Source organism: Chelonia mydas, chromosome 12, assembly GCF_015237465.2.
Source record: "Chelonia mydas isolate rCheMyd1 chromosome 12, rCheMyd1.pri.v2, whole genome shotgun sequence".
NCBI lineage: Eukaryota > Metazoa > Chordata > Testudines > Cheloniidae > Chelonia > Chelonia mydas.
The window spans coordinates 36,896,982-36,911,287 of record NC_051252.2 but is presented as its reverse complement, the minus strand read 5'-3'; the positions used below and the strand labels follow the sequence as shown (position 1 = coordinate 36,911,287).

The 14,306-nt window shown below is 46.9% G+C and overlaps 1 protein-coding gene across 1 annotated transcript in view; it reads left to right on the top strand.

Annotated features, from left to right (window-relative positions):
- SLC7A5 (solute carrier family 7 member 5) overlaps positions 1-8,908 on the top strand; it is a 58,212-nt gene extending 49,304 nt beyond the window's left edge. Inside the window, exons 8-11 of the mRNA XM_043526269.1 lie at positions 1,061-1,157; positions 2,628-2,777; positions 4,920-5,097; positions 7,969-8,908. Coding sequence (XP_043382204.1) covers positions 1,061-1,157; positions 2,628-2,777; positions 4,920-5,097; positions 7,969-8,024 — 481 coding nt within the window. The 3' untranslated portion in view covers positions 8,025-8,908. The remainder of the gene's footprint in view (positions 1-1,060; positions 1,158-2,627; positions 2,778-4,919; positions 5,098-7,968) is intronic.
- Positions 8,909-14,306: the final 5,398 nt, after the last annotated feature.

The window sequence follows — 14,306 nt, the reverse complement described above, 5'->3', positions numbered from 1 at the left end:
GCTCCAAATGAAGACCGGTTAGGCACGCTGCCTGTAAAAATAAATAAATGTAATCCTCAGAGCAAAATGACGGGCCAGGTATTATTTTATCCGCTGCGGTTGATTGATAACACAGTAAAAGTATCCTGACTGGTTAACAACTTAGGTCACACTGTGGTTTAAGATCATGTGCTGCAGAGGGTTGCAGGGGCCACAGTAAAGAGCCACTCGTCGCTCGTGAGCGGAGTATCGTTGCCTTAAACAGCATCCAAAGGCCAAATCCCAGGTCCTTGCGGAGGCCTTAGTCTCGCTGTCTTTGGACAAAATCCTGTTGAAGTCATTGGGTGTCTTCGGCTGCAGACTAAATAAATAGCAGGGTGACCAGATGTCCTGATCTTATAGGGACAGTCCCGATATTCGATGCCTATTACCTCCCACCCCATCCTGATTTTTCACACTTGCTGTCAGGTCCCCGTAATAAATACAGACTTGGACTTTAACAGCAGTGCTCAAGAAAGCATTTTTAATGTAAACCCAGATGCTTATAAAGCCTCAAAAACAAAGACTGAGGATTTTCCAAAAAGAGGAGAGAGGATGGGAATGGACTGACACCCAGGAGAGCCAGGTTCAGGTCTCGGCTCTGCCACAGAGTCCCTGTGTGACCTGGAGCAAGGCCCTTAATCGCTCTGATTTGGTTCCCCATCTGTAAAATGGAGATGAGATAATACTTTCTTCCTCCCACACTCTGCCTTCTCGATATAGAGGGCAAGCTGCACATGTGCAGAAGTCAGCATGTTGAGGCCCTGGTCTCAACTGGTGCCACTCTAACGCAAATAATTAATAGCAGGAGTGGGGAGCTCAAGTGGCACAAAATTGCCACTTGGAATAGCAGTGCACCACTAGTGTGGAAATACTTACATACTAGAGGTTGGTTCGAGTGTCATTTCAGCCTGGCTCATTCCAAAATGCCTATGCTTCTGTCACGCTGTTGTACTGTGTTTTGTACTGAATGCAAACCTGGACTGAGTGAGTGACTCCCAAGCACTTGTGCCAGGTGGACTAACTGCTCTGTTGCCCTCAGGCTGTTCTTCGTGGGATCCCGGGAGGGTCACCTGCCCTCTGTCCTGTCCATGATTCACCCCAAGCTTCTCACTCCAGTGCCATCTCTCATCTTCACAGTAAGTGTCCTATGGGCTTTCAGATTAAGGTGACGTGTGGCAGAGAGAATGCAACCAGTCAAGAAGGTGGAGGAAGCCAAGATCCATCAGTGCCTGCCCCTCCTGGGGCTGCAGGAAAATGACTGTGGAATACTCCACTGAACCCAAATAAGCAATTACTGTTTGTTGTCCCAGTGGAAGGTGAACCTCCTCCTTCTCCTTGTGCCAGTATGCTATAGGGAGTAGTCCTCCCAGGCCCCACTTGCCTTCTAGGTTTAATCAAGCGCATGGGGTGAGGATATCCTAGTGGGACCGCAGTACTACACAGGAAGCTGAAATGCCAGGCAACATTGATGAGGCTATATGCTGTTTCTTAGTATGTAAATTAATGTCAGCTGTTACCACTGTACGTTAAGTCACAGTTCTAGGAACTTGCGGGAGGGGAGAAGTTTTGCAGCAGAGAATCCGGACTGCCACCAGCCCCAGTAAATTGAAAAGCCATGGGTGGCCCCTGGGGAAAATGTGTGTCACTTTGGTGCCACAATTTTCCTCTGGCTGATCTGCGTTCTCCGGATGTTCCCTGACGCTCTCAGAGCACCCACAGCTGTAGAACAGTGGCTGTAGTTACAGTCTTTGTGGGCGTCTCTGCACTTCAAAATAAAAACCTTTGGGAGGAAGCGTGGCTGGGTGAAAGAGGAAGTGAAGAGCAGATAGAATATCACATGGTCACAGATTCAGTTAGTTTAGTGGAGATCCCTGCTGAATCATCCAGTCCATGTTTCAGCTCAATCCCACCTCACTCATACTTGTCAGACTGACTGCACTTCAAATTCTCTGTCTACAATGGGAATAGCTGAGGGGGGAGGAGCTGGGAATGTCATGACTGGGGGCCCCCACAGAGCACATGCCAAGACGGAAGGAGCAGCAGGTGCTGCAGGACTGGATTTGGGGGCACTGGTACAGCTGTGGCAGGGATTAAGGACTGCAAGAGCACTTTTCCCTGCTGGTCGTGATTGAAATGCATTGGGTGAGCCGCATAGAGGGCACTCAGGCTGGGAATACAGGGGGTAGCACGTGTCAGAATGGAGGTGCATTCAGCAGAGCTGTGTGGGGAAATGTTCCATAGGTCCTTCTTGTTCCTAATGTGGCTGATTCTGTCTGACTCATTCAGACCCTTGGTTTGCTAAGCACTAAGAAAGTTCCCCTCCTTTTCATCCTCAAAAAACCCACCCTTCTTTTTTTCTGTGTGTATTTATATGGCCCTCAACCTCATAGTAGACCCCTGGATTGAAAGTTTCACTTTGAAATAATTCCATGCAGTGATCAGACTTGGTTAAATTAGTAAAAATTAAGCCACCTCTTCTGCGTATGCCTGGAAATCCTTCACTGCTCTTGGATGGTAGGCAATTGCTCTCAGACACTTGTCTTTGGTAGCGTGTGATGTTCTCCCCTGCCTGTCCCTTTGCTCATGACTTCTGTTTCTGGCCGCAGTGCTTCATGACCGTGCTCTACGCCTTCTCCAATGACATCTTCTCCGTCATCAACTTCTTCAGCTTCTTCAACTGGCTCTGCGTGGCTCTGGCCATCGTCGGCATGATATGGCTCCGCTACAAGAAGCCAGAGCTGGAAAGGCCCATCAAGGTGAGGATGGTGTTGGCGGCATAGTGGGGAGCCCTGCAGACACAGAGCTTCCCCATCCGTGCTCAGGGTTCTGTGATGCTAGTGGGAAGGTGGTGGGAGTGGAGGCTTTATGGCGGCACTTCCGGGAGAGGGGCAGTTCTTTTGTGTTCTAGGATGTGACTTCCATGTATAGAAATTTCCCCCTCAGCAGTAAGGGTGAGAAAATCTGTGTAGGGAGGAGTGGAAGATCCAGCTGCTTTACTGTGCAGAGGTGCAACTTTAGAGCAAGCCAAGTTCGATGTGAATGAATAGAGGCCTGTGTGAAATGAGTGGCTGGTGTCAGACTGGTTCCTGGTAGGCGGGAATCCACATTGCACAAAACTCCATCTCATTGGCTCCCTCATCGGTATAGAGGCGCAGGGCTGAGACGCGCAGAGCTGAGACACCCAGGTCGTGGAAATTCCCTCCATGTCAGGGGTGAGGTACCTTGGCAGGGCAGCACATGGGAAAGCTCTCCGTGCTAAACCTGCTCTGGGGATTATTAGTAAAGGACGTCAGCCCGTGTGGCTCTCAATCGAATGCTTTGTACCAGCGTGAAATTGACTTAAAAATATTTGTTTAAAAAACAAACTACAGGGAAGAGAACTTTTATTTGATTTGTCCTCGGCCGCCCTGGCAGCACAATGGGCCCATCTGGTTTGAGGCCAAGATCGTGTCAAGCACTGGAGTCAGTCAGCCCTTCTCAAAGGCATTCTCTGCCGTCATCTTCTGAGTGCACTCAAATCCCCACCAAGCCACCAACAGCCAAAAAGCAACAAATGTTCCAGACCTTCCCAGATCAATGCTCCCAAGATGGCTCTTAGCAAGTGGCTTCCCTGCTGAAAGCTGGGGTCTGCTCCCTTATATTAAGAGTCCTGTGGTGTTCTAAAGCAACGACCTAAATCACTACAGCTCACATTAGTCATACTGCTGCGTTCGGGACTGTTAGTTGAGATACTCTATAGTTTTATATATAATGGGTGGACTGAGTGTGGGACTGAGAGCCAAGAACTCCTGGGTTCCAGTTCCCGGTGTGTCAGGGATTTGCTGTGTGGCTTTAGGCAAGTCACTTCACCTCTTTGTGATGGAGCAGAGAAGTGTCACACCAGCAGTAAAGGGTTAATGAGAGCCTGTGGGACCTGCTAGCCCCATGCATCTGTACCTGCAGCCAGCTCTAGGACTGGAGGGGGAAGGAAAGGAGAGAGGCTGGCTCAGTTCAGGGCGACTGGCAAAGAGGCAGAAGGTCGCTCTGCCCCCCTCTGTGAGGGGAGCATCACTACAAGTCTGATGGCCGGGACAGCCGCCAGGGAGCAGCACTGTGTCCCTGACCGAAAAAGACCGTTGAGAAGACTGGCAAGCACCCAGCACTGAGTAAACTGTACTATTTGACTGGAAGGACATTGTGAGGCTAGGCCCCTTCTACACTTATATCCGCCCACGCCCAGAGGGACCTGAGGCCGTGGTAGGATGCCACTGATGGCCTGGGCGCTACTCCAGATGAGTCGCTACAGACTGGACAATAGGGGCCACACCTCAAACTGAAGGGACGTCGGTAGGAAGTAGCTCAGATCAGTGGACTTAGACTCTCTGCCAGAGGAACCTGCCAGTGTTGCTTCACAGAGGGCCCTGGGCTGGGACCAGATAGAGAGGGTGGGCCCAGGTCCCTCTACTATACCCCTTAAGAGCTCAGACTCAGATGTGAGTGGAGTCCAGAAAGTTCCTCATCTAAGATTAGAAACCAGGCACCTCTGCCAGGGAAGAAAGGGGCCAGAAGTCAGGTTTGCTAACCACTAGGCCGGCCAGCCTTCCAAGTGCCCTATTTATGTCCTCTGTAAACCAGGGGTGATAATACTTCTAGCTATCCAGGGTGTTGCCACAACTGATGGATGAAGAGCGTCCTGTCTTCCCACGGGAAACTAAAAATCCACAACCTCTCATTCACAGTTGTGAGCCATCAGGGGTATGATCTGCACGGGGTCTGTCTCAGAATCCAAACACTTCCCCTCCCAGGTCAAAACCAGGCACACACATTGTAGGGACATAAACTTCAATTGTGAGTAACTGGCCTCTGTTTCCGATTCTCCTTGACTAACTTCCCACCCCTTTCTTGTTTCCTGTGTCCAGGTTAACCTCTTGCTGCCCATTTTCTTCACCCTGGCCTGCTTATTCCTGATCGTGGTCTCCTTCTGGATGACACCAGTGGAATGTGCTATCGGCTTTGCTATCATCCTCAGTGGGATCCCCGTTTACTTCTTTGGGGTTTGGTGGAAAAACAAACCCAAGTGGATCCTCCAAAGCATCTGTAAGTTATAGCCACAGCCGTCAGCCTTTGCAGGGTGTACCTTTGGCTTTGGCTCCATAGATGATGATTCACTTCTTACTAAGCATGCTAAGGCAGGTAGCATTGGCTGTAATTCATATTGCAAAGGCCTATAATGGGTTTCTGTTAAACAATCCAGCTGGTAATGGGTTGGTCAGCTTGTGCGCCAGGCACCCAGAATGATAGTCCACCTGTTGTCATGGCAAATCACAGACCAAACACAGGAAGCTTCCCCCCCCTTCCCCCCCGCAAACAGGGAAATGATGGGTTGGGACATAAATCCCCAGCGAGCTGTGGAGGCTGCCTTTCTTATGCCACCCGAAGAGCTGCAGTGTCGTAGCTTTAGTAGCAGAGGAAAATATCCTGCTGGTGAGCTGGGAAGGGGGATGGAGATACAGTGTAAAAATCTGAGTGCAGAGAGGCTAATTCTAATGGAGATGAGATCAGAATTAGCCCCCAACATGTTGTCAATTTCACATAGCCAAGGGAGACCAGTCCTGGTCCAGTCAATGCCCTCCCTACCATCAGTGTAAAACAGCACAGCCAGGGAAGGGACAATATCCTGGTAGATTCTCTTGGGAGCTTTATTTGTAAGGTGTTCATGTAAGATAGGTGTGTCTCAGCTGTCAATGTCTACACCACAGCGAGTGTTCAGGGAGGGAGAGCTCTCTGCCTGGCACCACCTAATCTCTCTGTCTGAACAACTGATTCAAGAAAGTCAAGCTGTGTTGTCTAAGTAACTAAACTCCACCATCTGTCTGAGACTCTAATACAGCTGGCTGACCTAGAAAAGCAGACAAGCAGAAATGCCAAACTTTATCTATGTGCTTTTTATTAACAAGAAAAGTACTTTTTAACCGTGCTCAGGACTTTATTTATTTATTTATTTTAATTCTAAGTATCAGGCTTCGGTCTTGGTAAAACTATTTCCACAGCGACTGAGTTGCAAATTAGCATATTAATTGACAGGTTTTAAGCAGAGAATAGAGAAAAGAGTCCAAGAACACAAAATAAGAAATCTGACAAGTGTCTAATTAGGCATACATGAGCCTTATGCCCGCATATGTATTAATATGCTGTAGATAATCTGATCAGATCCAGCTAAAGAGAATTCCTATTAATTGTATCTGCCCAGATTGTCTCATGTGCAGGGAACACTCAGTAGTGAGAGCGCAGAACCATTTGAAACACACTTTAAAAAGACACTGTCGAGGTAACTTATGATTTAAAAAAAAAAATCTTACAATTTATACCCCCCTCATAAGTTTGCAGTTGAAATGTTTCCTAATTAAATTTCCTCCCCGCTCCGCTGTGCATGTGCCCCCCTCTTTTGTTGTTGCACAGTTGTGTATAAGCACAGCACTGGGCTGCACATTCTGATTTGTCCTTATGTTGGTTACTTGTGACAGTGCAACATTGCTATGTTCTTAAGGAAAATGCATGAACAGGATCAGATACTCAGAACCATGCAAGCAAAAATGCCGTCTCACAACGTGTAGGCACCGTTGCTCTGACTCCGCAGTAACTGCATGTACAGTTCTGAAATCTGGGCCTTACTTATATGCACAGGTGTTAAATGGCATGTGCCCATATGTTCAGTAATAACTGATAATTCCCATGAGTGTGCAGTTAATAAGACTGGATTTAGAAATGTTCACATAGTCAATACACATACTCTGACACCACCATCGGGTTAATTTTTACCCTTATTCTATGCACAAACTCTTGCTGTTACAGATGGAAGTCGTGGGTAAGGACTGAGGCAGCGTATGGCCTTGGTACAGGAACTCCTCACTTAACGTCGTCCCGGTTAACGTTGTTTCGTTGTTATGTCGCTGATCAATTAGGGAACATGCTCGTTTAAAGTTGCGCAATGCTCCCTTATAATGCTGTTTGGCAGCCGCCTGCTTTGTCCACTGCTTGCAGAAAGAGCCGCCCGTTGGAGTGAGCTGGTGGGGGCTTGGAACCAGAGTGGACTGGCAGCTCCCCTAAGTTCCCTGTGCACCTGCCCAGCAGGCTGTCAATTGCCGGGCAGTTCAGCTGTCCCTCCCCCCCACTGCCATGTGCTGCTCCTGCCCTCTGCCTTGGAGCTGCTCCTGGGAGCCTCCTGCTTGCTGTTCAGAGAGGGGGGGAAAGAGGGGTGCTGATGTCAGGGTGTCCCCCTTCCCCCCCCCACTCCTGTACCCCATCTCCACAGAGCAGGGGGGGACATGACGGGGCTGAGGATGGAGCTTGCTGGCAGCGGCTGCTGTCTCAACTTGCTGATCTACTTAAAAAGGCAATGTACTTAGAGTGGGGTCAGCCTACTTAAAGGGCCAATGCATCTCTCTCTCTCACACACACACACACACAGTGTGTGTCTCTGTCTCTCCCTGCCATGCTGTGTTTCCTCTCTCCATTTGTGCTGCCTTGTAGAGTGTGAGGCTACATTAACAACCATTTGTTAACCCTTGAGGGCTCAGCCAAGTGCTAGTTCATCATTTAGCAGTAAGGCATTCCCTGGGAAATATCCCACCCTCTTCCACCCTTTGACTCCACCACCTGAACCAAGCTTCACAATCATCACTGCTGTGTACAGTATTAAATTGTTTGTTTAAGCTTATACATGTTATAAGTTTTAAAGTAGCATTTTTCAGGAACAGAACTACAACGTTAAGCGAGGACTTACTGTATTTGATTTGCAGTGAAGACCTGCGTAGTACTTAGACTCCTTTGAAAGAAGAAAGTGGGACGGCTGCCCTGTCAGGCCATTTGGGGCAGAGGATCATGAAACAAGCAACCAGCTCTCCAGGGTGAAAGGAATAAAACTTGTATTCCGGTGCCTTTAACTCGCTCTTGTTTCCTCCCATTCAGATTCCGTGACAGTCCTGTGCCAGAAGCTGATGGAAGTGGTTCCTCAAGAGTCTTAAGGAGGAAAAGCAAAGACGTTCGGCTCGGGGAAACGCACAATATTATTTTAAAACAACACAAAAGAAAACCTTTCTCATCCCTCATAAATCTAGATACCCTGAGCACCTTGGTAGAGCTGCTGCATCCCTGAGACCCCACTCCCTGATATGCCCTGCTTTCCCCTCCCTGGCCTCGTCACCACCAACAAGCCAGGCTGCTGAGCAGCACTTCGAAGAAGAGTTCTTGGGGTACGAATTTAGCCTAGGAAGAGGAGTTTCTACTGGTAACCTCAAGAGGCTCCAGCACGTCTGGTTAGAGGGAAACTGATCAGGCACTCTCTCTCTGTGTCTGTGTGTGTGATTGATGGCTGGACTTCAGTTCTGTTTGTGCTTATTTGTTGTCTTGTTTTAATTTAAGGTTAGCATTTAGTTTCTCCATCACAGTCTGCGGCTGAATCTGCTCAAGGAAACGGAAATTCCAATGCCGTCGACGTTACACATGTGCCTGTGCAAGGGACTGGGATTTCACACTACCACAGGGCTGCAAAACAGTCCTCCCAGTCATTTTCTTTCAAATGCAACAAACCCAACCAGCTTACCAAGCGAGATCTTCGGAAGGCTAAACACTCCTGGCCACAGCTAGACAAAACAAATGGACTGAGACAGTCACGCTGCTGGTATGAAACAAGGACTTGCACTGATTTTAACTGGATCCCTGGCACTTCTTCGCTGCCCCCCATGAATTGTTTTTATTATTGTTTTTAGTGATACTAAAACTGTAATCCATTGGATATATATATATATATATATATATATATATAGTTTTGGGTTTTTCCCCCTACCTCAGGGACTCCAAGTGTTTCTGCTTTTTACTGACTTAAAATAAATATTAGCAAATTCTTAGAGATGTTTGCAAAGCAAAGATTGTTCAGGAGGCGTTGTTTGATAATTGGCACCCGCATGCACACACACACTCACACAAATATATGCTCCAGGGTGGTTTGGAGTTTGCCGGTGAGGTGCCATGACAGTGATCCGCAAAAGCCCAGGGTGAAGCAGAATGAATGTCTGAGAGCATGGGGCATGTACATGTATTTTGATTTCATTCTGATGCTGAAAAGAGCAATCTGGATCACGCTCAGTTGCCTGTTTTCTGCTGTTCAGTCTTACCCCTCTCTTGATTATTAGGCCAGCATGCCAGGCTACTTTTGTAGTTACACTAGTCCCATTGTTATCCTTGAGTACCCAGAATGCATATCATCTACTCCTGTAAATTAGTACTGGTGTACAGGTGAGGGTCCAAAGGGCAGGGTTTCATGGGAAGTTTAAGCTGCCTTCTGAAAAATTAGCAGAAGGCCAGGTGGTGAGATGGCTGCATTCTACATTATCCTGTATCACATACAGAGCTGACAACAAGTGGCACGCTCCATCAGCATTCAGCGTAATTGATGCTTGCTTTTGAACAAGTCACACAGAGAATGTTTGGAGTGGATTCTCCTAGCTCACTCTCACAGATTGCATGTGAGCGTATTGGCTGCTGTGACGTCTTTATTAATGCAGTATTCACTGTTTCTTCTAGAAGTGTATTCAGAGGAGATGGGACTAAGTAAGACTGGGGTGGAGGGAAACATGAGTGTCCCCAAACGGGGGAGCCTCCGGGGTCACTTTGCTATCTGTCTGCCATCAGTTTGACTGATGTTCTGTTTCTCTCACCGTTCCTAGAAGCGAGGCACTGGAAAAGTGCTCCTTCACGTAAAACTGCAGCACCAGATTCTGGTTGGCTGGCATTAGACCTTCTTTCCAGGACGTTCTGCCTCCCAGAGGGTGGCACTGCTTTGGATGCTGACCAGGATCTGCAGTTCTATGGGCCATGTGACTGTCTCTCTGTTTTCTGGGTGACTATAGGGAGCCAACTTTCCCATTCCAACTTGAATATAGACTCTTACGCTCGCATGCAGAGTGCTGTAACCTGTTACGTTCCCATGTAGTCAGGGTCATTCTCTTAAGGGCTGTGTTGCTTCCTTACCTAAAAAAATCTGTCTGTTTAGCAGGACACAGGGCGCCAAATTCTGTAACAAATTGTCCTGAACTCATCTGGGTGAAAGGTGGTGGTCTCTTTTAAAAGCAAAAGCATATTTTCCTTACGTGAGCTGTTCTGGTCACTTCCAGAGTCTCCTTTATGCTTTTGCCTGGCCACCCCGTCCCTTAGAAAAAGATAATTAAACGTGTGCCCTGCAGTACTGGTTTTTTGTAAAACAAGATGTTTTGAAGTAGTAACCCTGTAGAGTGAGGGGTGTAGAACTCTGCCTCTGTCAGGTGTCTCTCTGCTTTGTTTTGCATTCTTTTGTCAGCATGGAAGATTTCTGGAAAGAGAGGCAATAAGCATATTGAAGCCGTTAGTCGATGCACTGTCCTTTTATGAAGCTGTGTTGCCAGGAGGGTAGGCAGCTTGTAGCAATTCCAGACAGCAGCATCTCCTAAGACCATCTGGAGAAAATGACCAGTGGTTGTAGTTAAATCAACAAGTTATATAAGCAGCACTGTTGCTGCCATTTAAAAAAAAAAATATTCTCCTTGTTCTTAGAAAGTGTGATTGGAGGAGTGGATGGCTCATTTGTCCTGTAAAACATCTCACTGCTAGCTCACCTGTTCCAATCCAGCCTGTCCGATAGCTGTTGAGGGGAACTATGTGCAGTGAGTTGGTAGGTCTCAGACCTATTCCTAGTGGACAGGTGAACAACTCATGGGCCAGGGAATCTGAGCTCCTCTTTTCCTCCTCCTCCACATCAAGGTTGAGGTGCTTTGGCAGGACAGCAAGGGGAAACCTCGGGCAATCTGACTCCTTTCACTAGTGCTAGATTCTCTTTTCTTTTAGGGTTTAGTGTTCTTAGGACCAGCCACATGGGGTACCAGGCTTGAATTTCTTGACTTGGGCTCTAGCCCCCTTGGCTGGCAGGGACTTTAAGTGCCATGTAGCCAACTGCAGAATTATCGGGGGGGGCAGGAGAGAGGGTTTTTCATCCCTCTCCCACCCCAAGCTGAAGTAAATTAGTAGCTGTGCTGAAGCCACAAAAAGTTCAGATCCGGCTCCAAACCTCCCCAGAGTTTTGGCGTTGCTTGGTTTGGACCCATCTCTGAACTAGCTTCAGGGGTGAAGAATAGATGAAAATGGATTTCCTGTTGTTTAACCTTTAAGACCTATGTGTAAAGGAGGATTTTCACACTGGGGAGTTCGTTTTTTATTTTTTTAACAAGTCTTAATTAAAACTTCCACCTGCTTGCTTCTCTTTAATAACTTTCCTTCCCGACATCCACGAACAGTGAAAAATTTTCTCTTGTGTCAGTCTGCGTGCTCCTGTGGTGAAATCACAATGCTCCATTGTGACATCACCATTGTTTCTATGGCAATAACTATATCATAAAAACGGAACTGCTGTATCATCACAGGATGATGCAGGAGGAGTATCTGGTAGGCCAAGGTTGAAATCTCATTCTGAGTTTTCCCAGTGTGCAAGTTCATCTTTCAGGGACCAGACTGATTGTCTTGGAAGGGAATCCCAGGTAGTCCTCTTCATCCAGGGGATGGTGGCCTAGATGTATGTATTTCTGGGGGTTGGAGAGGGAATGGGTAAAGGGGTAAAACTGAATGAATTTTGTTTGGGGAGAAAAAAAGTTGAAAGCAGTTCGGGCAAAGAGAAGAAATTGCTGTTACAAATATAGATGCTCTCAGCAGAATCTACATCCCAATGCTGAGGTGCATAACTATCATTCAGAAGCTTGGAGATACCAGCTTTGAGGCTGGACTTGTTAAGCTAAAGTTTTGATGTGGGAGGAGAGAGTACATCCAATGAAAGACCTCTGCTGCCTTTCTGATCAAAAGCAGGGTGAAATGTGCCAGCTGATAGGGGGCATGAGGCGCTGAGAGTGGGTCTGGAGAGACTGCATGTAAATCATCTAGACTAGACATGGTTTTGCCCATGATCAGTCATCCTATTGTATGTTCTGGGTGACCCAAAAGAGAGAGGTTAACCCTCTCCTTGCACACGCTCAAACGAAACCACAGTGAAAGTGTCATTGTTACTTGTAAATGACTAATGACTAGTTGATGTTGCTGTTTAGTCAATTTCCCCAATCAGGGAAGTATCTTATAAATGAATTTTATAGCATAGTGTTGTGCAGTTGTGACCCCAACAGCTACAACTTACTGTAGTGTTAATAGAATGGAGTGTATGGGACCATGGCAACTAGTTTTTAGGATTAATTGCAGGGAAATAATTGTCACTGAATGATCATGGCAACCTTGCCTTATTGATACCTAGAGGGTAAGGGAGAGGGGTCCTTGATTCAATGGGCATGTTCCCCAGTGCACTATAGGGCTCTTCCTCTGTCCCCCTAACCCATAAACATCCACCCTAATTGAAATGAGACTATGCCCTTCGTCATCCTTTCAGGTTACTACCCACATCCATCATGGCAAAATAATGGAAAGGAAACCAGGCCAGCTGGGATTTCATCGAGATGGTGTCAGGGGTTTAACTGGGACTTCAGTGTCAATTCTGGAGGGCAGGTGAAATACTGTAGGTGGTGGTGTATTAAAAAAAAAAGTTATCCTGGCTAATTAAACTTCCTGCAGTATGTGCTGCATTTCCCCTTCCGAATATCATGTTGTGGTAAACAGAGCTTTATTTTTAGTGGCACCCACTGAACATACCTTGTTGCTGTCCAGCAAACTTTAAAGATCATCCAGTTTGATTGAAACCTGTATTAAATTGCTCTTTTGTTCTTCCCTGCTTCAAGCAATGCTGACAGCTGAGATGGGAATATAACTGAAATTCCTTGGTGTGGGTTTCTTGGGGTCAGTTTGTCTCCACTGCTGGATTGTGACATAAACTGAAAGACCGGAGAGGTGGAACAGGCTGTGTGTATTATTCAAAGCTACAGATTAATAAATAACTTGGCCATTGGCAGTGATTGGAAGGAAGAAGGTACCTGATGATTTGAAGATGTTTCTGGAATGCATATTTAGGTTTGTCTGAACGTGACGGGGTCATTTTCTATTTAGTGGTGTCACTGGGAAGTCTTTTCCCTTTTGTCTGTGAACCCCCCCTGAAACCTTAAACAGATGGTATTCAGTGGTAATAATTCCAAACGCTACCATTTACAAAACACCAGAGAGCCGCTACTATGAGGCACGGTTGCGTAACTCCCCTTTCAGTGACATCAAAGGAAGGCTAAAAGAATTGTTGAACCACTACGATTTTTTTTTTTTAATTTAAAAAATATATTGAAACAATGTTCTTAAAGTTTGAGTCCTCTTTTAGAGCTGAAATGAGGCAGGCCAGAAGTGAGATGGCTTTAATTTCCTCCAGGACCTTTGCTGAAGCTCATGCAGTGAGCTGTCTGACGTTTTTAACATCAGCAGGACTCTCTGGAGTCAATGACAGCCTTGTATTCACTCTGGGAGCCCACATAGTATCTGCTTTATTCAGCTGCAGGAAGTGGCATCCTCCTGTGGGGACAATGGAGTTCAAGATACTGACTGCAGGCCAAACCTCAACACTCCTTCAGGTGAAACTCCCATGGAAGTTATAAAGTTCCCTAGGCTGCTGAATATTTCATGGACGCTGCACACCCGGTTGTGGCCGTGATGAATTTGGTCTCTTGACTTTCATGGGAATTTTGCCTGCATGAGAACAGTAGCAAGTGGGTTTGTGGGGCCTGATCATGAAAGATGCTTAACTCCTCTCAGTTTTCACTGACTCCACTGGGAGTGACAGGTGTTCAGCCTCACTCTGGCTCGGTCCATGGTAGGGGGGTTTCTCACCATTCTCTCCACTGCAGCATTGGGAGCTGTAGTGTAGATGGGCACTGGCTGCTGCTGGTGGTCTAAGCAAGATGTCAATCAGACCTGCTTTGAACAGAGTGACGGTGCTCAAGGTAACAGCGGCAGCTGGCAGCCCATCTAATAAGGTTCTCCATGTTTCTAGTACTGGTAGAGCTGAACCATTGTTTTTAACAGTGAGGAGTATTTAGATGTCCCTAGTGTTAGATGATGGCCCTTTAGAGACCTGCTGTTCACAGGTCCTGCCCTTAGTTGCTCTTTATCACTGTTGTTCCTTGCGTTAGAAAGGATGTCTCTCCCTCCAGTTGTAGTGTTTAATACAAAAAATATTTTTTTAAATATTGAATTTAATTGGAAAAGTCTGAGGGAGACTTTATACCTAAATTATTCCCTTAGTGTGACATTCACCCCAGCACAGAGGTTCTGCACAATGTCCGGCGTGCCATATGCAGTCCCATGTT